Source organism: Haliotis rubra, unplaced genomic scaffold (genome assembly GCF_003918875.1).
Source record: "Haliotis rubra isolate DU_JTF1 unplaced genomic scaffold, ASM391887v1 Scf1744, whole genome shotgun sequence".
NCBI lineage: Eukaryota > Metazoa > Mollusca > Gastropoda > Lepetellida > Haliotidae > Haliotis > Haliotis rubra.
Genome location: NW_025765719.1, coordinates 26,037 through 54,024, shown reverse-complemented (window position 1 = coordinate 54,024; position 27,988 = coordinate 26,037). Strand labels below are relative to the sequence as shown.

At 39.8% G+C, this 27,988-nt stretch overlaps 1 protein-coding gene across 1 annotated transcript; it reads right to left on the bottom strand.

Annotated features, from left to right (window-relative positions):
- Window positions 1-1,977: 1,977 nt before the first annotated feature.
- Window positions 1,978-27,888, bottom strand: LOC124272936 (DNA primase large subunit-like). The gene is given in 13 exon segments (XM_046708177.1): window positions 1,978-2,181; window positions 3,248-3,410; window positions 8,036-8,118; window positions 9,740-9,866; window positions 20,047-20,229; window positions 22,412-22,555; window positions 23,570-23,707; window positions 24,225-24,311; window positions 25,851-25,898; window positions 25,900-25,990; window positions 26,207-26,301; window positions 26,634-26,743; window positions 27,666-27,888. Coding segments are annotated over 13 exon segments (1,530 nt in total). The 5' UTR covers window positions 27,820-27,888; the 3' UTR covers window positions 1,978-2,074.
- Window positions 27,889-27,988: the final 100 nt, after the last annotated feature.

The following is a 27,988-nucleotide window of genomic DNA, read 5'->3' as shown; positions in this document are numbered from 1 at the left end:
TCCTATAAAGAGACTACCACTGCAAAGCGTGGTTCACGTGCAGATATGGGAGCCGAGAGAAGTGTGTATGGTTCGCGAAAGCTATGTAAATGTGCAAATGCCGCGCTCCTATCGATCTGCCCTTTCCAAGTTTAGATCCGGTTCTGCACCTCTAAAGTTGGAAACAGGCAGATATTCAAATATGCATGTAAATGAAGAGTGTGTTTTCAATGTAGTGATAAGATTTAAGTCGAACGTCAGGTACTGTTGGCATGTCCGTTGTACGATGATCTACGTGAAAGTTTATATGGCCATATGTGGTTCAGCTATCCCAACTTCCTAGATTTATGTTATAATGAAGAAATGATTTTACTATTTAAAGAACATGTTTATTTTACAGCCAAAACCTGCGTTCTTCAAAGAAGAAAACTTATTTTATGCGGCTAAATCCACAGTGTACCTTTTATCATATATGCCATTTCTATGTAATAGTCTCTCATAACCCCTTAATTGTGGCTCATTTTATGTATATATGTCTGTATATATCTGTACTTTTACATGAGGTGAGACTTAAGTAAAATATTTGTCTGTCTTCTCAGGACGTGGACAGACGGTTTTCCTTTGATGTGGTCTGTTTTTAAGCAAGGGATTAACTGGTCGGGAAGTGTTAAAATCTTAACTGTTACCGAATTGTGAAGGTTTCGTGAGTCTGTTCACTCTGGTAGTTCACTCTGGTAAGCGTGGTTAGCATGTGACTATGATAGGTGAGTGAGTTCACTCAGAAATCGCTTGCAGTGTTGACTGATTTCATAAAATGTGTTCACTCCGATAAGTGTACACGCTAGGTGAGTAATAATCACTGTCAGGAAATTGTTGCTACAGTTAGATTACAAATTACTTCTGACATTTCGAGGCGGAAGATATTTCTGCGTGAATTGACACACATACAGAATCCTGAAGAGAAGAAGAAATGACTGGTGTTCGTGGCATCAAGTGTTGTAAATCAACTGTATCTACAGGTAGCGACATCCTCACACCCCGCTGATCCAAATGAAACTGAGATTTGTCGATGTTTAATAACCGTGGGAACATTAGCGTCATTGCCGACACAGTGTATTATAATTTTATTAAAACTGTAAATAAACCCTTGTTTCGTTTCCTTATAATTACGCAGTCTAGTATTGCCTGAAGTCTTGCAATCACAAACTCTGTCTATTGTCTGGCGTTAATTATGTTAGTAACCCAAAGTGGACACATTTTTCTAGACTTTGTTTTACACGACTTAGGATGTCCACGCCCCGAGAATACCCTACTGGAGTACCTTAGTTGCTGTAAAACCACATGTTCACTTGTGTCAGCGTGAGAGGAACAGCTTAATTGATATTGATAAACGCTACAGAAATATCGTGGCTTCGTGTCGGCATGTCTTTTTTTCGTTGCTGTTGATATTTAGATGGAAATGGTGTCTACCAACAGTGCAGAAAAAAATCACACTAAACTCGCCAGGTACCTCTATCAGTAGCAATGCACCATAATAAAGAGCATGAAAATGTCATTCTTTTCGGTAAAATGACACATGAGTTGTGTTTACTGACTGTTAAATGTGAATCACGACTTGTCAGCTACATGTGACGTACATTTAGATTCACATAATGTCAGTCACAGTGAACCTTTCAAAGTATTTAGTTGAGGCCACAAAATTTTCTGTTTCTTTGACCGTTTGAACAAAGGGTTCTTCTGTTTTGATATTCATGATACCTAAGTGATATTATTTAAAGTATGAAAATAGGTTTTGTGATGAGTTTATCGAAACTTAATGACCTCCCAGTACTTCCAGTCGAAGAGCATTCGACTAGCAATGATGTGATTCATATTAACTAATACTATTACTACATTCATGAGATATGTGAGAGATGCAAAAGACTCGAAAGAAGTAAAGCCAAGGAGCCCTACATCGCTGCTCGCAGCTATATTTCCATAAATAATTACTAATAACAAATGAATGTATAGTGCTTCCATTAATAGTAGCCATGTCAAACCGCAGGGTTATTGAAGCATTGAGTCTAGTTCCTCCATGGGGAAGTCGTCCTCCATTTCATCCAAGTCTGTGGCTTGTGTGTCTGTTGGCTGACTTGAAGTTTTCACCGACTGAGAATTCTGAGAACCTTTGACTCGGGATGACCTTCCCAGGATTAGGTGTGTCTGCAAAAGATCATCATAGACATTGATGAACGGGTTTAAAATTACAATTGCTTGATGCCCGTGTCAAATAATATTTACCTACAGGTCAGGTTTGTTCCCAACTGGTAGTGTAACATGGCCACTACAAGAAGTGCATGAGAAAAATGCTGGCAACATTAAATAAACTATGTGTAGGATTCATAAAGACTATTTTGACGTGAACTACACCACTTCTGACAGCATTCAGCATACATTCATTGGTTTGGAGACAAACAGTTTGAACAGGCCACGTAAACACAACATGCTTCGCAGAAAACCAAGGAGCAGGACTTTTCCCGTGCGGTCAGACCACGTGGAAATCGAGAGATGCAGACTCCCTTGAGTTTGGACTTTACTCGAGTTCAGGTTTCACTTGAGTTTGGACTTTACTCGAGTTTCGTTTTATCAGCTCATCCACGTAGGATGTAGATAGACTGATGAAAAAACTTGGAAATAGAAGTTCCAAAGCTGGCTGCAAAAGAGCTATATAGTAGAAAATAGACTTTAAGCTGCAATAGAGCTAGATAGATTTGTGTAGACAATAGAATTTAAAGGTATCAAATTGAGTTAGCCATTTGCATTTGTTAAAAGAGATTCCCGTTCAGTTAACCATTTTTGTTATCACTTGGATTATTTCATCAGTTTCACAAAGATTTATTTCCCCGAACAGAACATTTCGAAACTTCTATTTATTTAGTTAGTTAGTTTAGTTTTCAATTCCACTGTGCAACATTCATGTTTCTGAACATTCATAGGGATCAATAAGCATTAACTGATTATCAATCCATTATTGATGAATATTGGGCAAGTAACTTCAAGCAAAAATATTAAAAAATCTGCTGAAAGAAATCAGCATATTGGACATCACCGGTGAGAGCTGACAGGTTTAGGCTTGGAATATTAACAAAACATCCTGAACACTACTTAGAAGGTGAGTGAGTGAATGACTGTTGAGTGAGTGAGTGACTTGTTAGCCAGCCCTACACATAGCATTTTATTTATATTTTCAAAGTTTCCCAATTTTTTTAATTTAATACAAACCACTCACTTATTTTTTTTCCCCCATCCTTGCGTATAATTTGACTCTCTTCAAAGTACTGGTTAGGATGGTTGATGCTGGTCTCAACATTGTCCCCCGAAATGTTGTGGGATGCATCAAAGTATCGCCCACACGCCAACTGATAGTGACCTTCCTTCGCAAACTTTGCTATCTGGAAAGAAGATGAAGAAGGAAAATTGTATAGGATATCATAAAAACAATATGTCTACCATATTCCATGATCCAGCATTTTGCAAGTCCATTTTTTCGATAATTATACATCTACCTCTTGATTTCTTCAAATAGGGGAGCGAGTGACTTAGGTTTACTATATTCTAGTTATGCCACTGTATGTGAGCGAGTATGGTTTTACACTGCTTTCAGCAATATTCCAAAAATATCATGGCGATGGACACCAGAAATGGGCTTCACACACTGTACCCATGTGGGAATCAACCCGGGCCTTCGGAATGACGAGCGAATGCTTTACCCACTAGGCTACCCCTCCACCCCAGTTATGCCACAGCGTGTCAGCATGCGTGTCGGGAGGAGTGGGGCTTGTCTCCGTTACTTACTGGGGCTCTTACGATTCACTGGCGTATTCAGTGAATTAAACCAAATTGATTCATGAATTCAATTCATTCACTAGTTCAATCGATCCCAAGAGTAAAAAAATTATTTATTTTTTTGGTTAAAACAGTGCATATCTCAAACAAAAAAAATTCTTCTGGAAAAACAAAAGCAGACTTGATCTATTTGTCATGACAAGAAGATTAACACTAAAACAGTGGGTCTTTTATCACAATATTTTCTGGAAAGACAAATGTCATGACAAGATTAACACTGTACCAATACTAACCTGTGAAAAACAACTACAGTCCATTTGAGACAAAATGATACCGATAACACAAAAAACAAATAGACATAAAAGAATCAAACCAACGCAGACTGCAAGAAAAACAACAGACCAACTCTAGAAATAAATGGCTTATTTTTGTCACAAAAATAAAAAAGTTGTTTAAGAAACTGTCATCATTTATTTGTGTTTTCCCAGTTTGTTTGTCCTTATCCTGACTCATGCTTATTTGCTTACTGAATCCGACGGAATCGGGGGTGGGTCAACCACCTTACGGGATTCCCTGCATGATTGTATTCACATCAGCGTTCGCTTGATATATATATACCCCCTGGGAATTTTCTTCTTCTGCAGCTAACTTCAATATTTCTTGATGCTTGTCGGGGGACTACCTTCATATACTTTTGTATTAGAAGCAAACTTCTTAAGTTTTGTGGATTTAGTATACTAGACGCCTGGTTGTCTAGATATCAGCAACGACCCAATATGTTACGGTAGAACTTTACCGAAACTAGAATCGCGACCCATCTGTTAAGGCAAGAACATTACCATAACTGAGTCTATGTATCACTCATGTGCTGACTTATCTTGTAAGTCAGGGGAACACGGACTCTCAGCCGGTGGCAATGGACAGTTGCCTGGCGTCAACGAATCTGCGTGACAAGGGTGAGTTTCTTCAAAGTCTGGCCGGTACAGTGAGTTGTTGCGCTACGACTAGAGGGCCGAACTGATGTATCCCTGATACGTCTTCTGTGGAGATGTCTCTCAGGAAGTGATAAGCGAAAACAGAGTCTGACTTCCAAAGCAGCCTTCCATTATAGATGATATAGAGCAGTTTCCATGTAGGGCGAGTGTCGAGGCCAATGCTCTAGCTTCATGTGGGTTTGATGCTCTTGGATGCTCTAACCCTGCTGCTTTATAGGCTCTTAGGATCACTGCTCTGATCCAGAAGGAGATCTTTGTATGGGAGACTTCTACAGTCATAGCGGTTGATAGCGGGATGAATAGACGCTTGAACTTCCTTCTTCTCGTCCGCATTGGTTTGATTCTTTTATGTCTATCTGTTTTTGTGTTAGATTGCAATTCATCGGTATCATTTTGTCTCAAACGGACTGTAGTGTCATTCACCACAATATGCTGAGGAACAAACGGAGCTCAGTAATCAATCTATAGTCTATGGAATCATATACCCATGTGGGCAATAAGGGGACTAGTGTTGGGAATTGGTTGAAATCTCACAATTGATGATTGCTTCATTACCAACGAACAATCATCGAAAAAAATTGGTTAGTGTCATTTTTCAGATTTTCCTATCAAGTTTGTAATTGCAGATATGTACAAGATGATGCAACATGCTACTTTAGAGTGATGACGAATATATCATGACCATAAACTTCCTGGAGTCTTCAAGAAATATTCAGTCATGACTTTTCAGTTAGTGAAGTGAGTTTTCTAAGAATTAAACAAGTTTGCAGGCCCTGACAACTTCGAAGATATGTTCCACTGTCAAGTGTTTCAAAGACTAAAACAAAATAGTTTGTGTTCGATAATGAAGAAAATGTGATCGATTGCTTGGTCATTTGGTCACTGCGACCAATCTTAGATTATTTCAATTAATCGGAACACCACTAAAGGGGACACAATCACAATATTGTGCAAACAATATTGTGCACAATGATATGACAAAGACGATCTCGGATACTTCCTGTTGAGACAGGCACGCAAGTATGTTGTTTACACTTCTGTTTTCTGAGTCAGGAAACCATATTCAACTGTTTATCTCTTGAGTTAACAAACATAACAATAAGGTACATACTTTTAAAGTTTAATTTGATGTTTCATTTTTTATGAATATCGATTAGACTCTCGAGGTCATCGATAATCGCTGATGCAAGCAAAATCAATCGACTGACAGATTATTCAATCAATTGCTCCAGCACTAAAGACAACGCGGTCAAATGTTCCCCTTCTAAGTAATTCCAACTACAAAAAAATATCTAGGCAAGTTTCAGTAAATGTCCAAAGAATGACCTTCGAAAGGTTGACCAAACCATGTACACATCCCAGTGTCATTCTTCGATCCAGCTATTTAACTATTATTCTAATTTGCTGCAACGAAAACAAGATGTCATCAATTGTACTTGACATGACTTTGATTCAAAACAACAGAATTAGTTTGCAGATCTAGCTCAACCTGTGATTATAAACACACAATTTTCTACATTTCTCAGATAAAAAATGACTGGGATATTCTAAGATGCTTTGCCAAAAGATCAAGGTGCTGACAGTTTGTTAGTTGTTTAACGCCGCATTCAGCAAATACTCCAGCTATATGGCGGCAGTCTGCAAAAAAATCGAGTCTGGACCAGACAATCCAGTGATCAACAGCATGAGCATCTGTCTACACAACTGGGATATAATGACGTGTGTGCCGACAGTACTCTAGCTTCTGACTTTTTGCATTACATAACCATAATTTAGGTCACAACAATATTGTTTTATGTTTTGTGCCTTAGATTGATCGTTGTATGTATAAAAATTGGCATCTTAGAAAAGAAATACAGTTCACTCTACCCCATGCATAGTGTAATAATGTTCATTTTCGCCCTGGACTACGTGGGTCGATCAAAAAGTACGTAGTAGACTAACTGTATTCTCGATGTCCAACGTTTGAAAAGCTTCCATTTTAATTTTAAAGAATCTTTAGCAAAGTCATATCCAAAAATAATGGGTAATGTGGTTAACAAGATATTAGTCATCACAACACATTGGGGTATATTTCTAACAAAACTGCAGAAAATGAAAAACGATCTGTCATTTGGTACCTCTTGGATAATGGCATGCCCTCAGAGTATATCATATAAAATATGTTCAGTATAGTATTAGATGACTTCCCGTCATAATCAACAGTCAAAGATTTGGATTGCTTAATATATTTTTAGTCGAGGGCTGTTTTTTAAGGAAACACCCATTTCAATCTTCCTAAAACATTGTGTCCAGATATTCAAGCTGGTACTGTTTACAATATATTGTGAGCTGACACTTGTGTGACCATTCAGTGTTTAGTTTGAACCCTTGGCATCATGTATGAATAAGTGAAAGCATTAGAATAAGTTATGTCCTTATGATTACGTCATCTGAAAGGGGATGGGTTGTGTCTCCAAAACAAGCTCTTTCAGTCAACATGAAGGGGGGAGTCATTTTAACAAGCAATTGTAATTTCAATTGGCTTTTTTATGAACTTTAATATCTAAGTGTGATTCTAGGGGACTTCTATCAATCTCAAACACACAAAATATTTCTTGCATATTCTGTTAAGTTTTTGATGCATTTATTGTAGATTTTGCCTTTTTTGAGGGTACCAAGATAAAAGGTCAAACAAAATGGGGATTGTGAGACTGGAACATAGCAAAACCAAATTGCTTGAGCTTGACTGACTGACTGAATTTGGTTTTACGCCGCTTTTAGCAATATTCCAGCAACATCACGGCGGGGGGACACCAGAAATAGCCTTCACAAATTGTACCCATGTGGGGATTCGAACCCGGGTCTTCGGCGTGACGAGCCAACGCTTTAACCATTAGGTTACTCCACCGCCCGCTTGAGCTTGACAGATAATATGTAGAAAAATAAAACAAAAATAACTGTATTTGTATCGTTTTCTTGGTGATTCTACATACTTTTTGATCGCCCCTCGTATTACAGTTAAAGCACAAGGATGCTGACTACACTATACATGTGGGTAGAGTGAACTGTATCTCTTAGATATATAGAATAACTTACAACTTGGAATAATGGATGACAAGTCCCTCTAGAAGTTATGTTAAAATCACTCTACACGCCTATGCATTTACAGAATTATTTCTCTCAGAACAATTAAATAATTCCTCGCAGCTTATAGCTTTTTCTTTGTCTTTTTGACATTCACAAATCAATATTACCTCATCAACAGCATCTTTGGAAATGTTCTGTGCTCGCAGTTTCTGTCTCAGCACATCCCCATCACAGTGCCGGAACGGACAACCTAGAGTGAGATGTATCCGTAAAGAAAACTTACCAATATATATCGCTGTGTGGGCGTGGGCAGGGTGGGGACGTCAAGGTGTTACACACAGGGGTGAAAATAACTTTAAAATTGCTAGTGTACTCCGGTACAGTGGCACATGTAAAATCACTTGCCCTGATAATTTTTCCACTATACCGGCCGATTTTCTTGTTGATTTTTTAAATAAACAGCATAACTAACATTGGAAAGTCAACTGGACACCGGTACAGGTTGCTATACAAATTTGCTTGCCCGACAGAAAAAAACACTGGACTCGGATGTCGGACAATGGGTTATTTCCACCCCTGACACTGCATTCACGATTGATGATCGATGCACCTGTACAACAACATGCATGACTGGACTAGGCTGAACTAATGCTGGTTTTATAGAGGTTGGCCACGCCATATTTATTATGGATTCCCCGTTCAATTAGTGAGTAAGCAATATTCCACAACAGGGGACACCAGAAATGGGCTTCACACATTGTACCCATGCGGGGAATCAAACCTGGGTCTACAGCGCGATGAGAGAACGATTTAACCACTAGGATACCCCACTACCAGTTCAGACTCATTATACTGATTATACTCATTATACCAATCTTTGTTTTGTCCCCTAAATACTGGCGTTCCCAGATCTAACATTGAAGCAGAATCATTGAGACTCCGAGTCTTCCTATGTTTGGAAACATTATTAGTGGACAACAATCTCATACATAACATCTCTCATTGGCTCATTTTAAACCTTACTTTTTCCTCTTTACTGAGAGATCAGGGATCGAAATACAGCTTAATTTGCATGCCATGAAATATTGTTTGTAAGCACTGGCAGCATGACTAAAAGATGAAGAGGAACACTATTATGGATATACAACTTCTTTATGTAAATGTAGCCACTTACTTCAGTCAGCTGTTCTGAACTGAATTGTGCAAAATATTCCATACTGTTTAAAGGTACTGTTTACACATGAACTGATGTATTGTAAAACATATTCACAACGTTGAAAAGATTATTGTCATGAGTTCAATAAACGATGAAAATCAGTGAATATTGGCGAATTCTTAACAAAACTTTACACCAAACGCATCAGTTCACATGTACGATATTTGCACATGCTTTTCAGCAATTTGATGCATGATCCTCGTACAATTCATCTACATAAGGTTCCCCCAAGTTAGTGGAGAAAGCAATCTTCGATGTAACCATATGTATATGCATAACATATAGTGAGTGCTTCAAGTGAGTCTTTTGATGGGTAGTACAGGTGAGCTAATGTACCTCCTCCCCTTTTGGTAAGTTAACATGGTCTTAACGTGCCGTTAAAGGTTAACAGAGTTTGAGCAACAGGCTTTCGCCCTGCTAACGTTAACGATCCGTTAAAGACTAGTTAACAATCCTTTAAAATGTAACAGGCTTTTGAACAACCAGGCTCTGAAGCGCTAATTGCATTAATTTTGCGTGTGCCACAGTGACACATACAAACCTACCAGAGCCTAGTGACCTATCTGTGCCTCGACGTGACATATATCGCATTAATTTGCATGTGCCAGTGACACATAAAAACCTCCCACAGCCTAGTGACCTATCTGTGTCTCACCATGTGAGTCGCCTTGTCCAGGGGTGTTTGACATGATGATCTTCATACAACTGTACGGGGTGTAGTCGGCTCGCTTTCCTTCCTTGCCATAGTTGTGGCGGATGTTGTATGAGTACTGCTTGTCAAACTGATGATAAACAAGTTTCTTGTTATTGTACAATATTTTTCACTATCACATAACTGTATAAAAACATAAACCAGTGAACTTCTCATTGAAAAGTGCTACCTTATCTTAAAATCCTACCCGTGAAGGTCCGGGTTAGAATGAACCTTCAGTAACCCATGCTTGCTGTAAGAGGCAACTAACGGGATCGGGTGGTCAGGCTTGCTGGCTTGGTTGACACATGTCATCTGTTCCCAATTGCACAGATTGATGCTCAAGATGTTGATCACTGGATTGTCTGTTCTAGACTCGATTATTTACAGACTGCCGCCATATAGCTGGAATATTGCTGAGTGCAGAGTGAAACTAACTCACTCACTCTTAAATCCATATGCATGAGTACATGTAAATATGAAATTTTTAGAGTAAAATTAATATTTTATACTTATCCTGACTCATGCTTATTGCTTGTCTTCTTCTTCTTGCGAACATAGTGGAACACGTGTATCTCCCAATTGAAGTTCCCTTCAATTAAAAAATCACTAATTAGTACTCACCACGAGTTACCTCCCTTCCACAAGCGCGGGAACGAGGGCGCCACCTGAACCCATGTGCCTCACTCTCTCCTTTTGTTTCGAGCCCGACACTTTATTTTTCCGGAAGAAATCCAAAGTGTTAAGTGGGGAGGACGGGAGGGCTTACCTCATGAGTCAGGATAAGTATAAAATATTAATTTTACTCTAAAAATTTCATATTTTTCCTTATCCTGACTCATGCTTATTGCTTGTAGAATCTGACGGAAAAGGAGGTGGGAATATATATACTTTGGATTTTAATAATTAGTGATTTGAACTGTGATGATTGTAATAACCCTATGGGAACTTCATAAAGGCACTGAACTGATGAATTCCTGCTGTTTAACTTATCAGCTGCCATATAAAGGTTATTACAATTTATAGAATATGATAAAAGTATATACAACATTAATGTAAGCTGAAGCTATTAATGTGATAATATAAACTTCTGTGAGTTTATAGTGGATACTTTTTATAAATTAACCAAAGTATTAAGCTTAAGATATGCATATATTTAAGCTATAATAGTATAGTACTGTGCTTAAGATATAATTATAACTTAAGCTGTATAATAGTAACCAACTCCTTAGAGTTTGTTAGCTAATACATTTATGCATATGACCATATGACTTGAGCTTAAGGATTGATGAAACTTAAGCTGAACATATATATATAGTAGCAAAACTCCTAGGAGTTGTAAACTTATATATAGTATGATATAAAAACCAGAGTACTGAGCTTAAGATAATAAATTAAACTTAAGCAAAACATATAGATAGCATGTAGCTATTAGTACTGTTATCAGATAAGTATAAAATCTGTAAGATAGACTTATCTTCTCCGTGGAACTGTCAACTGTTGAGCGAGGACCATGGGACCGAAATGGTGGATACCTGAGATGTCCTCGGTGGTGATATCTCTCAGATAGTGGTTGGCAAACACCATATCGGATCTCCAGAAACATCCCTCCATTATGGTATTCAACGAGCAATTCCCATGTAGAGCGAGAGTTGAGGCTAGCGCTCTAATTTCGGGATGAATAGAAGCTCTTGGAGGGTCGAGTCCTGCAGCCTTGTAGGCACGTAGTATGACAGTTCTGATCCAGATAGAGATCGTTGTACGTGAGACTTCCGTCTGCGTAGCTGTAGATATAGGGATAAATAATCTCTTGAATTTCCCTCTGCTCTGTTTGGATCGTTGGAGATATATTTTCAGTGCCCTCACTGGGCATAGTGATAGATCCATCGTATCATGCGGTCCAAGTATGGATGAGAGAGCTGGGACGTGGAATAATCTGTCTGGTTGACCTGGCAGTTGGTTTTTCGCTATAAAATCCCAGCGAAGTCCCAGATGAGCGATGTTATGAATATCATCAAAGCGTGTTCTCTCGGAATCCAAAGCGTGAATCTCTGACATCCTGGCGGCGTAGCTAGTGCTAACAGGAATAAGGTTTTGTGGGTCAGTGATTCAAAGCGATGTAGATAGCAATGGTTCATAAGCCTCACTAGTGAGGTGTTGGAGCACTATATTTAGATCCCAGGCTGGGCGTGAAACTTCGTTTCTGATCCTCCAATCGAACGCTTCGTAACAAAGCGAGTAACTCTGGTGTTTTTGTTAACTTGACGCCCGTTCGCATAGTTATGACAGAACTTATGGCTGCAAGATAAGTGGACAAGGTTGAGCCTTTTAGATTCTTAGTTTGCCGTAGATAACATAAGAAATCTGCCACTTGAGGATGTGTAGCATATCTGGCTGTAAATCCTTTCTTAGCAGCGTAATTGACAAAACTGTGCCATTTGTCATCGTACAAGTTACGAGTTGAGTTACGTAGTGCAAGCGTGACCGCTTTAGCCGCTCTGGCAGAATAACCTCTCTTATTCAGACATGCCTTGATACAATCCATACTTGAAGTTGGAATGCTTCTGGTGTTTCGTGCACTTGTTTGGTGTGCGGATGTATCAATAGATTGGCGCGTTGTGGGAGCTGAAGAATTGGTTTTCCCATTACTTGAATGAGATCTGGAAACCAAGTTCTTGCTGGCCAGTAGGGCGCGACTAAAATCAGATGGAGGCTCTGCGTTTGACTGATTTTCTGTAAGACTTGTGGGATCAATGCTGGAGGCGGGAAAGCGTACGCGTTGAGTCTCTCCCACGATATGCTTAGAGCGTCCATTGCCCATGCTAGTGGGTCTGGCACTGGCGACACGAATGTTGTCAGTTGCTTGTTGAATCGAGTGGCGAAATAGGTCTATCAGTGGAGATCCTATTTCCATGATTATTTGATTGAATATCTCTGTGTGGAGCATCCATTCTGTCGGCGACGGTTGGTGTGGCCGAGAGAGCGCGTCTGCTAATACATTCTTTGCTCCTGGAATGTGGCAAGCTCTGACATGTATGTTTAGATTGTCGATTAAATCGAACAGTCTGAACATCGAGTCAATAGGTTCTGTGACCTTGTTGAACCTTGTTTGTTCACATAAAACGCCACTGTTGAATTGTCTGTGTGAACCATCAACTGAGCGTTCTGTAGTATGTTGCTCCAGTGACTTATGGCGTTTATGACTGCTTGCATCTCTAGCAGATTTATGTGACATTTGCTCTCTTGATTGCTCCATAGGTCTGACGCTGTCCTGCCAGCAAGGTGGGCACCCCAACCTTGTAGTGACGCGTCTACGTAGAGATGTGTGTTCGATTCGGCTCTACTAAGGAGACGCCTGCGCAAACATTCAATCTCTTGGTCCACCAGAGTAGATGTGGTTTGACATAATCTGGTAGACTGAATGGTAGAGGGTCCTCGAGATGAGCATTGATGAGGACTTGTAACGGACGTAATTGAAGCCTGCCTCTGACTGTCAAGTCTTGAGCTGATGTGAGTAGTCCCAATAGGCTCTGCCACTGTCGTAGAGTGGTAACGGAGAGAGTAGGAACTTGAGGAATAAGTTGTTGGATCTTGATCCATCTGTCCTCCGGGACTACAATACGATTCTGAGCTGTTAGAAATCGTATACCTAGAAATTGCAGATCTTGCGTTGGTTCTAGGTCCGACTTGAGTAGATTTACTAACCATCCTAATTGTGTTAGTAGCTTGATTATAAAGTTCAGCTGTAGTCTGAGACGCTGTGGATCTGGATCCACTTGTATACCGTCGTCTAGGTAAAAAGCGCTGCGAAGACCTTGTTTCGTTGATCCAGAACTTCTAAGGCCTGTTTGTTTAGTAGAGTAAGTACTGTTTCTCTTAACATAGGTAGCTGTGCCGGTTGAACGTTGAACCCTGGGGGGTTGACTGTTAACGGAGGCTTGGCCTTGAGTTGTATTAGATATCCATGCTGTAGGATGTTGGATACATAAGGATCTTGTAGTATTCCCCAGTTTTCCCAGTGTAGCTGAAGGCGTCCACCCACTTGAGACGGTTGTACTGGAACGGCAGGGGGTGGAAGACTCCAGTCGTTCCGAACCTGAATTTCATCGTCTAAATCCACGGGCACCTCTGGATGATCTGCCTCTAGCTGATCCTCCCCTAAATTTGTTGTATGGGCGACGAAAAGAATCCTTGGGATCTTTAGCTGCAGCTTATTTCTTGTCCCGTGCTCTCTGTAGCCCCGAAAACTTAGACTTGCCCGAGTATCTCTGTGTTGACTGTTTAATGACATTCGCTAAGGTATCCATGGATCAAGAACCTCTCTTGAGTCTTTAGATACTTCTTTGGAGACCTTGTCTATGTTGCCACCAAACAGTAAGGGCGAAGACCATGGAGCTGTGTATAGAGTAGTGTTGGGAATCGGTTGTGATTTCATAATCGATCATCGGTTACAATCGGATTGGCTCAACCGATCAATCATCGGTTAATAATCGGTTAAATGAAATGACAAGAATAACCTCTGAATAAAACAAGTTACACAAGACCATGTGTTTGGTATTGTCTCAGACTCCTAAAGGTAAGTAAGTTCAGTTCAGAGACAGATGGTTGAATTTGAACAAAAGAAGAGAAAAAGAATTTGTTCTTTTTATGGTTTATTTTTTATTTACCATCAATGCCAGAGATGCCAACCTCAACAATTTTATCATACTAGTGACTACAAATTTTAGCCTAAACTACCAATACGTTTCACTAGAAATTCTCTGAAATTGGAAGAACATTCATTGAAATTAGAAATATATAGACACAAACATATATTTTAAAATTAGACTAAATTACAAGACAAATATCAATTATGTTCTTGATTTCGACAAATAAATAATCTCTGATCATTTATGAAATCAACTTTCAGGATTTATTTCATATATTTTATGTTTGCAAGTAGATATATATCCAAAATTGACTCTGACATAGCAAAGTAAAGGGTACTCAAGTTTTAACCTGATTCACGATAATTCATGTAACAAGGCCTACATGTCATTCGTTTTCAATAATGTTTTAATTTGTTTGTATGCATTGTGTAGTTTCAAATTTACGTACTGATAGTAATAGACTTAAGAGTATGGACCAGTTCATATCATTCACGATAACATGATGATACTTTTCTATTAGACTATTCACTTGTTAGTATCACCGAAATTATGAGTCGATACCTTTGTTTATGCGTATTCCCTTCGACAAATCACGACAAATCGCCTTTTGACATGTCAAGTTTTCCTTCGTTGGGGACCCCTGACATTTCTTCCAAAATCTGAAACACTTCCCAACGTTGGATCTGCCTTTCCATAAAGGGTAGTTGAATATTTCATCGACATCAACCCGGTTAGTAAGTTAAGCCATTTTGTTTGGCGCGAAAGCTAACACCAATTATGATTTCACCAAAACTTCGCTTATTTATCTTAACACATTACTAGCAGATCATTATTTATTTAGACTTTTTGTTCCTTTTGTTCATTTGTTATATTCTGCAGCTGGGTTATTATGTACTTAGATACGTCCGTCATGAACAAGGTAAGCAGCTAAGCAGCAGTTGTACACTCATGGAATGAGGTAAACATGCAAGTCATCGCTGCGCCGGAGTGTGCATGCCAGTTTGTTGTGATCGACAGCTACAATAAATATGGCATTAAGCGAAACAAAATATATACACTGTGTATCCATTTTCAGTCAACTTCACTTCATTTCAAGGCGTAAGTAGACGCAATATGATTGTGAATTTTGTGAATAATGCGGACCGAGGTTATAATCATTTGTAACTGCCAGTTGTCTTGTGGTCTGAGTTGGGTATTCATTACTGTTTTCGTAAAAATCATTAGCGACAATCGATTATGAAATTTTGCAATCGATTGTCGCGTCGGAAAAGGGTAACCAATCAATTTTCGATTATAATCGATCATCGGAACACCACTAGTATAGAGATTCTGTACATTGCTTATCCCAAGAGCAGGAGGCTAGTAAGCCTTGCCGATGAGCCATGGTAGTAGTTTCAGTAAGCGCTGATAGGTGCTCGGTAAGAAATTGGTGGTCTCTTTTCTGCATGAGTAGAGCTGAGAAGATCATTCTATCTTCCTCCTCTGTAGAATTCTTGAACTTGGTGATGAGAGTTTCATTAATCGTTCTAGATCTATTCAATCCAAAGAACATCCTCCTGGCGATGGTATCTAGTTGAGCGAATTTGCGATCGTCTACTTTGTAAGTTCTGGACTTGGCATCGCTGATTAATTTAAAGTTGTCATCAATATCCTGGGCCTTGAAAAGGGGTCCATATTGTGTCCAGCAAATTTCTTGGCATTGAAGACCGAAATGTGTAGAATGGACTTTTGAAGATTTGGAACAGGCTGTATCCAAATTAGCTGGTACCGCTGCAATCGGATCAATAGGAGGTAAGGTGATATTGTCTACATCATCATCCTTCATCAGGTAAGTCTGAGTTGAATTCTCGTTCTTCGATGGGGAAGCAAGTTGTAACTCATTCACCATCCAGTATCTGATCTCAGCATCTGAGAAAATGATACCTTCTTCCTCTGACGTAGGGTCACATGTCGGAGTCCTAGATCTGTAGGAAGATCTATGAGAGGACTGTGGTGAACGGACTGACGAGTGGCTAGTGTAAGGAGACCTTGGAGGAGACATCCTCGGCGAGCGCTGGGGACTTCGCGAGCTCTTCTAAATCTTCTGGGCAAAGGTAGATATGGAGCCACTTAGCCTTCGCGACCTTCGCGAATGTATCGAGTCAGTGTCGAATCGACATATGGCGCTTGCTTCTGCAAGCGACCTCTGTGTTCTACAGGGTGTGGGCTCGTGGCGCTCCTTCTCAGCGATGTCCCTCGCAACTGGATAGGCTCTAGCTCCTTCGCGGGCGGAGGCCTGGGACTTCGCTGCGAACTGATAAGCTACGGCTGGGTTGCCCTTAGCGGGAAGCGTTTGTGGGCTCTGGGGCCCTACGCGAAGCCAAGGCGGGCTCTGGGGCCCTGTATGACTTATTAAGGGTTGGGCTCTGGGGCCCGGGGCCCGTGGCTCTGGGGCCTCTGTAAACCGTAACGGTCCTCCATCAGTCTCATGATTTGGTTAACCAGGTCGTCTGGGACGGTCAGCGCTGGCGTTGAGGGTGGCCTCTCTGTGAAAGTGACGGGACTCTCAATCGTAAACTCAGGCGTCAGCGTAGGCATCTCTGGTTGCGTGTTTATCTGCGCTGTAGTGACGGTAGCAGATACTGGACGTTTCTTATGACGTACATCTGGAATGATAATCAGGGGCGGTGGGGTAGCCTAATGGTTAAAGCGTTGGCTCTTCACGCCGAAGACCCGGGTTCGAATCCCCACATGGGTACACTGTGTGAAACCCATTTCTGGTGTCCCCCGCCGTGATGTTGCTGGAATATTGCTTAAAGCGGCGTAAAACCAAACTCAGTCAGTGGAATGATAATCGGAATGTCATCATCATATAAACATAATTCTGAGATAGGTAGAATATCGGAGGCAAAATTATTTGTAGTTTTCGTAGATTTCCCTTTTGACGAAGCTGTGGACCTGGGGGTTCGAAGCGTACGTTGAGATGATGTGGACGCTTTCCTAGTCTTAGACTGTGAAGACGGAATGTCTTGAGATGCAGGTCGCTTCTTGGACATAGCGGACTGCGTCCCACGCTTATCCCCCGAGGGAAACTCCGGCATGCCACCAGCCGGTGGCGGTCGATCAGTCAACAGTTGACAGGGTATAATAGCTTCCGATCTATTAGCCATGACTGAAGATTGTTTGCGAGATTTATCTGCCTTCCGTCTCAAAGCGGAACATAAATATTTATCAAAGGCAGAAATTGGTAAATTAATACATAATTTACAGCGAGAAACAATAGAACATGGAGTAATGCAACTAGGGCATTTTAAATGTGGATCGGTGGCGAATAGCGTGAAGTTTACAACCTGTGCAGATTCTCATTAGCGTAAACTGCTGAACAAACACGGCGAACCGTGAATAAAACAGCAGAAACATGACTAATAATCAATGCAAGTTGAATAAGGATACTAGTTACACCTCTATAACTGAATATAAGAGGTACTAAACTAAATATAAATAAAGGATATAGTGTGTTGGGAGACACAGGCGCTCTCACGTCCAGCTCACTGGGTGAAGAAGGAGAGAGTGAGGCACATGGGTTCAGGTGGCGCCCTCGTTCACGCGCTTGTGGAAGGGAGGTAACTCGTGGTGAGTACTAATTAGTGATTTTTTAATTGAAGGGAACTTCAATTGGGAGATACACGTGTTTCACTATGTTAGCAAGAAGAAGAAGACAAGCAATAAGCATGAGTCAGGATAAGGAAAAATAATCCAATTTGTGGAACAAACACTTACTTTTTCTTCTTTGAGTGGCATTTTAGAAGTTGGAAAGTAGAATATAGACATTCATGCTTGACAATGGTACACGAATCTGTATCTAAATGTTGCACTTATGAAATAAAAGAAGTTATCAAGTTTGTCTATACCTTACTTTTTCACACTACACAGACCTCTGAACACACTCAATATGTCTCCGCTATGTAATACATCACTAATCCAGAGGCCCAGATAAGCTGCGTATCCGGGTAAAATACGCATAGAAAATTTCCAACTACACATTGAAAAATAATTGTTGCGTACCAATTACACATTTAAACTGTTAGATACGAAAAGAGTTTAAAACAAATGCGTACGGAATATACTTATAAAAATCGCTTGCGTAATGAAAAAGACATCGATTGCTATCAAGTTGTACTGTTAGTATAGGACAAGTGTTTTACTGTCAGTATAGGATGACTGATTTTTTATGAAATCATTTCCCTTATATTAAAGTTGGTTTTGATTAGGTATGGCATAAGGCAGAACATACCTGCTTAGTAAACTTACTCTATGACACAATACTTAGGTGTGTAAAATGACTGAAATATGTACATATTTGAAAGCAGTGGGTAACGGAAAATGAAATACCCACTAAACATTCATAATAACCTCTCCAAAAAAATACAGTGGGTACAGTACCCACATTAGCTAAATCTTATCTGGAGCTCTGCTAATCCCAATGTTATTAATAGTATTCTTGGGCTTAATGTCACCAAACTGTGGGTGCTACAACATTATGTGCACATGTTCCTATTGTGTTTCACAGCAATGTCATTAATTCATTCACATGGGCACAATGTGTGAAGCCAATTTATGGTGTCCCCCGCCGTGATATTGCTGGAATATTGCTAAATGCGGCGTAAAACCCAACTCACTCACTCACTCACTAATTCATGTAAAATCACAACACAGACATCAGAGATCTGAGATTTTATATATACTGATGGAAATAAATAAGGGACACATGACACAAAAGTGTTCCTTTATGTTTTTCCAGGTTTCTTTGCAAGCTTTGTATTAAAATTGCACTGGCTGAAAATCTAAAAATCTAGGGACACTTCAATAAGTGTTTTTCCTCATTTTCTATCCCTCATCATATTTAGTGAGTGAGTGAGTTTAGTTTTACGCAATGTTCCAGAGCTTCTCACTCTTCTGAGTGACAAACGAATGCTTTAACCACTAGGCTACCCCAACGCCATCTCGGTATATTTAGATATGTTTAAACATCTATCACCATTAGATTGCTAAAGGACTATTTGCATCAAGGTAAGTGGTGTCATGTAAATTACCTTTTTATTCTTTAAAATTTATTTGGGCATTGTATTATTGTTTGTGTAGGGAACTATACATCATATCATGACCTAGGTATGGAAATATGAACGGTGTGTCCTTCTGTAATATTGTACTATTCATGCTCAGCAACTAAAGTAGAGTTAGTGAGTCAGGTTTTATGCCGCTTTTAGCAATATTCCAGCAATATCACGGCGGGGGACACCAGAAATGGGCTTCACTCATTGTACCCATGTGGGGATACTAAAGTTGTTGAGTTAGTGAGTCAGGTTTTATGCCGCTTTTAGCAATATTCATAACAGGGGGCACCAGGAATGGGCTTCACACATTTTGCCTGTGTGGGGGAATCAAACCCAGGCCTTCGGTGTGACGAGTGGACACTTTCACCACAAGGCTCCACCCCACCCCAGCTACCAGTGTTGGGTTTAGAACTACTTTGAACAGAATGGATGTAACAGTATGGAGCAGACAACTCAAGGAACAAAATCACGACAACTCTGGGAATCAAACTGATGATCAACACAGATATTCTCAACCAAAACAACCCACCTTATCCGGATCCATTCCCTTGACAAACTCAGCTCGCCAGAACTTCATGGCTTCTTCCAGAGACACACCGATTCCCTTGAGGAAGAGGCCATACTGCATCCTGCCGCCATGCTTCAGGTGGTGGTTGCTACGGAGACCCTGATGGAGTTGCTGCATACACGGAGGGAAGGATGTCCGAGACAGCTGCACAAAGAACAAGCAGAAACAATCAATTTCTTTTCTTTTATGCTGGGTACCAGCAATGGTTTATTTGACAGGAATTAAGGTCTTTGACATTTTACAAAATGACGCATTGGTGAGCAGCACAGGGAACATGCAGAACCAATCAATTTCTATTCTTTTTATGAAACCAGGGCTCGATTCAAGAGATGTTAACCTACTTGCACCAGGTGCAACAAAAGATAAATACCTAGTTGCACCAGCCAAATTCCAGTTGCACTGCTCTTATCGCAATATGTAATGAAAGAAATGTGCTACTGAATTATTCAAAGCTTAGATAGCAAATAAGCTGACACAAAAATGCTTATAATGTTCAATTTATTGTTGATTTATTTCTCAAAATTGACTTGCACCTGGTGAAAGTTAGACAAATAACTAGGTTGCACTTTGTAATATTGGGTTGCACCAGTGCAAGTAACAATGCACTAAATCGAGCCCTAGAAACTCTTTAGGGATTGAACCATTTATGGTTTATTTGACAGGAATTTGTCTTTGACATTTCACAAAATGCTGCAGTGTTGAGCAGGTTTAATTTAAGTCACGTCAACAGTATTTCAGCCATATTGTGACTCCAAAGTGTTGAAGTTGATGGGACCTTTGCAAATACTGAGTTATTCGAGGTTCCAGACAACCGATAATAATTAATAAAGAAAGCGTATGATGGGACCAAAGTTTTACTTCAGTACAACTGGAAGGTTGAACAAAAAGCATAAGTACATGGCTCTTGCTGTAGAAACAAGAAAAAATTCCAAGACTTTGTGAATTGATTTGCTTATTGGTGCACACAGAATGGAATATAAAGTTGGTTCTCCTGTTGCAAGACTTTTTTGCTCAAAGCAGATAGGCTGAAAATGGGAAAAACCCAATGGAGACATAAAAAACACCTACAGCACAGAATTGAGTCACTGACATCACGAGCTTTGGGATGTAAATGAGATCACATATGCCTTATCTCAAATTCCATGCTTTGGACTTTATGTAAGCAAGGTCACATGTCAAGCAGCTGCAGTTCAATTTGTGATGACATTATTCAGCTTACCATCCATCACTGAAAACTATATAACAAGGAATTATAAATCTACAGTCCTGCCATTTGCTGACAAGTTTTTAAATTTCAATGGTTTTACCAGTGTGTGCAATTTACGCTGGTCCTGTGGTCCCTGGCTAGTAAAAATTCATCAGGACCACTAAATGGTACATTTGCAGTGGTCCTGGTGGCCAGTGAATTTTGTATTGATAGTTATGTAATTTTGGTTTTTGACCAGTGAAGTGAGGTGAGGTGAAATTGGGTTTAACGTCGTACCTGAGAATATTTCGCTCATATGATGACGTGCATGCGTGTGTATGTGTATGTGTATGTGCGGATACTTGTACTAGCCCAGACTGAAGCTGGTTTTATAGTGTTAGCCCACTGAGATACCATGCCGCAGTTAAGCATGAATACCAAACTCAGACACATTATACTAACTCCGAGCTGACCAGTCCTTGTTGTACCCATTAATGTCGAACACCAGGCAGGGACCAACAAGTACCACATTTTAACGTCTTTTGGTTTGACGCGGTTGGGGATCGAACCCGCGAATTTCCGGGCGGGTGCTCTAACCACTACACCATGGAGGCAGTCTTTGACCAGTGAAGTACAGACAGGACCACTAATTATTGTCCACTCACTGGTCATGTGGTCTAGTGGGAAAGTTTGAAAGGTCTCTTTCCCTGTATTACTATTCGCGCTTATTTCATGACCTATTTAAGTGAGTGACGGAAAATCGACAGAGATATATAGACCTCCTTCAAAGATGACATTTGGACCCCAATCTGCAAGCAAACAGCAGTAACAATTCCTCCTTTCAATTTTCCAATTTATTGGAATTTATGATGGTAAGAAAATCTTTAAAATCCAAACTTTGAAAAACACGATTTTTTCCCCAGTTTGTGTAACAAGGTCACTTGATTTGGAATCCTGGATAGATCCCTGCCAGCATAAATTTGCAAGCCATTAACTTTATCATTTAAGGTAGATACACAGTACCAACATTGATGATGCCATAAATAGGATTAAGTCCATCACTAGCATGTGGTGTAATGAGGGTCTAGACTCTCTGAAACGTTTATCAGTTTGGTAGGACTATCTGATTCACACACTCACCAAATCAATCATGTCGGCTGTAATCTGTCCCACAGTCGTCTTCTTGCTGTTGTAGTCTTGGCCCAGGTAGCGCTTGCTCAGACCACACAACATCGGCAGCAGACGGTCATCCTCCTCCAGGTGCGGCAAGGCTCGACATGTCACCTGATGTGTAATGATCCAATAGGGAGTGAGTTTAGCTTTACTAGCTTTACTATTCCAGCAATATCACAGCAAGGGACACCAGAAATGAGCTTCACACATTGTACCTATGTATGGAATTGAACTCGGGTCTTCAGCATGATGAGCAGTTGCTTTAACCACTAGGCTACCTCACCTCCACCCCCATAATGATCCAGTAAATACCATCATAAAAGCTGTGTCATTTGGCTGGTATAAGGAATTAGTGTTACAGTGATTACTGTTTGTTCATTTGTATTTGTTTGCTTGTACTTTAACTTTAATGAGTGAGTGAGTTTAGTTTTACGCCGCTCTCAGCAATATTCCAGCTATATGGCGGCGGTCTGTAAATAATTGAGTCTGGACCAGACAATCCAGTGATCAACAGCACGAGCATCGTTCTGCGCAATTGGGTACCAGTGACATTAAATTTTTATGGAGTAGCATGTAATATGTGATTGACATCCCCCAAAAAAAACCAAAAAAAAAAAAAAAAAAAGTATGTACAAAGTAAGTGACCCCCTCTGCATGTCAGGTACAAAATCAATGACCCCATCCCCATTCCCATAATTTTTAAGGCATAATTTGAAAAAGAATGTATGTACAAAATTGCTGACCTCACCTAGAATCCATATGGCTTATCCTTACTCATTCAGCACCTCTTTAATTATGACACATATTTTTTCCACATGTTCCAGGCAAATAAGTTCATATTAAAACAAATACAATAGAGAGGCTAATATTAAAGAACCACGAACAACCGTATGTACCACATTCGTCAATCAGAACCTGTTTAGAACTGTAAAGCAGTTGTGTGAGTGAGTGAGTTTGGTTTTACGCCACTTTAAGCAATATTCCAGCAATATCACGGCGGGGAAAACCAGAAATGAGCTTCACACAATGTACCCATGTATGGATTCGAACCCGGATCTTCGGCGTGACGAGCGAACGCTTTAACCACTAGGCTCCCCCACCGCCCCGTAAAGCAGTTGAACTTACTGCAAGAGCATGTGACAGTCTGGTCCTGTAGACGGACAGCAGAATGGACGCTAGATCCTCCTGGGCAACAAATGCAAAGCCTCGCTCCAAGTAAACTCTCTTTCCTCGCACCAAATCCAGAGCTTCAGTGAAATGAACCTGTGACAAGAGTAAAGCAACTTGTCAAGAACATATATTCAGTTTTACCCAAAATGCTTACTTACGAAAAAGGTAATATATTATCAACTGTTCTGTCAGTAGGCAGACACATGTCAAAGATGTCTCCAACAATGTCAATCACAACAGGGAAACTCATTCACAGTGGCTGAAGATGAAGGCTGAGAGCCATGTTTTAGTCATCTGTTCAGTCTAAGTAAACTTAGGCTCAGTATTATTCGTTACACTGCTATACTGAGTCAGTATAGTTTACTCATTGCGTGTATCACTCGGAAGCGATCAAGCTGAAAATAGCATTCAGAATCGTTTGAGTTTTTGAGGTAAAGGTGTTAACTTTCGCGATGTGGTAAGCTCTGATTGGTCAGTCCAAAAGGTTAGCTGACGCGACCTTCTACTAGGTTTCGTTAGACTTAGTATAGCAGTGTAACGAATAATACTGAGCCTAAGTTTACTTAGACTGGTAATCTGTTGTGCTATGAATCGTAAGATGAACACATACCTTATAGTACTCATTGACCTCTACTCGGGCAGGTGTGTCACAAGCCACGAGGTATGGCAACACTTCTTTCTTTTCTTCATCAGGAATCTGTTCACAATGGATTAGCTTTCAAATACAGGGATAAGGGAACAGACATCTTCGAACATTTAGAAGAAGAAAATTTGGTCTAACTTATTAATCTTTCATCACACATGCAGCAGACATTAGTCATTGGGGTAACAGTTCCTTACGTACCCCCCACCTAATTTTTAACTATAAACTATAGACTAAACTATAGTGTTTGCTCATCACAACAAGTGTAGAAGTGAGCACTACTCACATACCCCCGCTTCCCACTTTGGGACATGGAAATGACTGATATTGATATATATAATGTGACAAGGATCAGCAGCTCACAAGACTTTCTCCTTGACTCTACTAAACTTTATATACATGTTAGATAATAGTTTTGCCATGTACTGATTACAGTAATAATTTATGGAAACATTATTTTTTGTGTTTTCCATGGAAACCTGACATACAATTGAACTTGTTGCACACAATGAAGTGGACGTAGATGAAGATTGTTATTTTCTAGCACATGGCATATCTGTGGGTCATGATTAACTTGTGTATTAAGTTTGGTGAACCTAGCATGTATAGTTTTGATGATATGCTGTGGCCAGGTAACCATCAAACACATTTTGCACCAAGTCATGTTTCCATGGAAACAACAAACAAATTCTGAAAAAAAATTAAAATATCAAAAGGCACATCAATGGGTAATGATTAACATGTGTGTGAAGTTGGTGAACCTAACATGTAAACTTTAAGAGATATGCGGTGGACAAAACCATCAAACACATTTGGCACAAAGTCGTGTTTCCATGGAAACAGCAAAAAAACAAAATTCTGAAAAAAAATATTAAAATAGCAAAAGGCACATCAATGGGTAATGATTAACATGTGTGTGAAGTTTGGTGAACCTAGCATGTAAACTTTAAGAGATATGCTCCGGACAAAGTTTCGGGACGGAAGGACGGACAGAATGAACGCTATATACCCCCATTACGTAAGGAACTCTTTCCGTCATTGGAGAAATATTTACTTGTACAGAATCTTTTCAGCTTAAGTTGAGATAGTTCAAGGTTTGTGGCGTTGATCACTGGATTGTGTGGTCAAGATTCTGTTATTTACAGATTTTGCTGTAATATTGCTGAGGGTGGCATAAAACTAAACTCAAACAATGTAAGACTAGCTCAAGAAGAGCTGGCAATAGTTAATGTTGACTCAATATACATAATTCACACACTGGAGCCCTGTATCACTATTACTCAGTTAATATTCAAGTCAAGGGTAAGCTAAACATTGGTTGGTATGAGTGCTGTCTGTCGAAGACTGTAACCTCTTCTCTTGAGACAAACAAAGAACTGTAACATCTATAGTGACTGAGTGAGTAGGGTTTTACGCCACTTTTAGCAATATTCCAGCAAGATCACAGGGGGGCACCAGAAAAGGCCTCCACCATTGAAACAATGCTGGGAATCAAACTGTGGTGTTATGAGCAAATGCTTTAACCACCAGGCTACACCAAAGCGCCCGGTAACATCTATTCAAAAATATTTAACACTAAGAGTTAGCACTTACTGGTTTGTAGCCAAGATTGTTGATGTTCAGGAAAGAAAGACGAGAGGTTCAGAGAAAGACGAGAATCTTTATTCTCTCGCTGGAATCGGAAACGGAAAAGGTCTAGCTCCTGCTGCAGAAACCATCGTCTCAAATCCTCTCTAAAAACATAATCAAACCACAGAATGGACTTTGTTTGATGAATGAACTATCAAACAGTTTGGGAATTGTGAACTTCACTAATTTGTCACAAAAGAAACATATACATTATTTGTTTAGCTCAATACCTCTTGAGATATCAATGAAACCATGTTGAAAAACAGCAACTTATTATGATGTCTTAATTTCAATGTTAGGTTTGTTTCTTTTAAACTTACGATCTGCAATATGCCAGCCTCAAGATGAAGTGAGAGATGTGGTCCAGTCTACGTGCATCCGTTTCATCCTCCTTCACCTCGCCTCCATAAGACACCTTGTGGAAAGTAGCACATGGTTGACAGAAATAAGTTTGGGAAACACATGACATGTTCATTTGCTTTGTTTGTAAATTATTATGTTTAAAGCCGCAATAAGCAATATTCCAGCAATATGAAGGCAATCTGTAATTGATAGAGTCTGCACCAGACAATCCAGTGATTGACATCATGAACATTGATCTACGCAGTTGGGATATGACGACATGTATCAAGGACATCTGGAAGCCTGACAACCTGATCCTGTTAGTGGTTGCTTACGGCAAACATAGCATGACAAAGGACAAATTCTAACCCGGGTCTAATGAGAAAGCTTTCAGAATATTGCTACCTTCAATAGTGACTTGAACTTGGTGTTCTTGATCTCCTTCTCCAAGTACGCAATATATTCAGCTGATCCTCGAACATGCCGGACAGAGGCAGTCTCAACAGCCTTCAGAACTGAAACAGTAAAGATGCACTACAACAGGGCTTGACAAAACTGCGGACAACCAGGACAAATAAGAAAATTTGGTTCTGGCCACCATGTGTATATTTCTACTGTTTAAGTAACATTAGCTATGAATAAGACATTGTTCTCAAATGAAAGAATTCTATCTTTGAGTGAGTGAGTGAGTTTAGTTTTCCAAAGATTATAGCAATATTCCAGGAATATATTTTGACATTAGATAGTTACAAAGACACATGAAACAAAAAGGTTTCTATGTCTATTTCGGAAAGAGTTCCTTCCGTTCCCCCAACCCTAAACCTAACTCTAAACCAAACCCTAAACCTAACTTAAATTATGGACTTTTAGTCATTTTTGTGAGTTCTCTAGTAATTGTTGTGTAAAGTTTTGTTAATAATTTTAGTATATATTAATTTATAAATATTATTTGGGATGGGGGAACAGGAGGAACTCTTACCAATTTAAGGGGCTTGATGGAAAATCTCAACAGTAACCGGACAGAAGCTTGGGGTCATTGGGGCCTCATTTGGCATTTGCATACACAAAATCAACTACTTTGTCTCTTAATTACAACAAACCTATGTGGACATAAATGACAAATCCATTGGTTTTTCATATGCAGGGGAAGCATTATACACTGATAAAAATATTTCGAAATTTTTGCTTGCTCGATTCTATATATTAATTATTATGGTTTATTGAATTTTAACCTACATAAACTAGTACTTATTTACATGTAGATCTTTGAAAAATAGTGCGTACAAATGATTGCTGTTTTCTACTGGTTAGTTTACGAGAACGAGTGTATTCCGAAAGAGTTAGCTGGCTGTAAGTCATAGCGGTCAAGAAATCATGCACAGACAAGGGCAACCAGCTGATTCCTTCCAGTCTGTTCAAGAGTGTGACAGCACTCACTTTTTAAGCGCTCGACAGCAAACTCTTCAAATTCCTGCAGAGAAATCGTCTCCTCTGGTGGCATTGAGTAAAACTGAAGTGGGTGTGCATATTTTTGTTTGACTTCTGATTTAATGCCACCTGCCCGTCGCTGTCTTGGTTTAATGATTTCCATATCCAAGTTTCATGCACGAAGAAACTCCCGCCAATTTATTTTCAATGGGGATTCCCTTCCGGTTTACGGGACAGTAACATCGTATATTCTTATAAACTATTCGTGCCCCTTTGAAAAACATTACAAAATAAAACTTTGTATCTGCATCTATCTCGGGTTTTTTTTACAT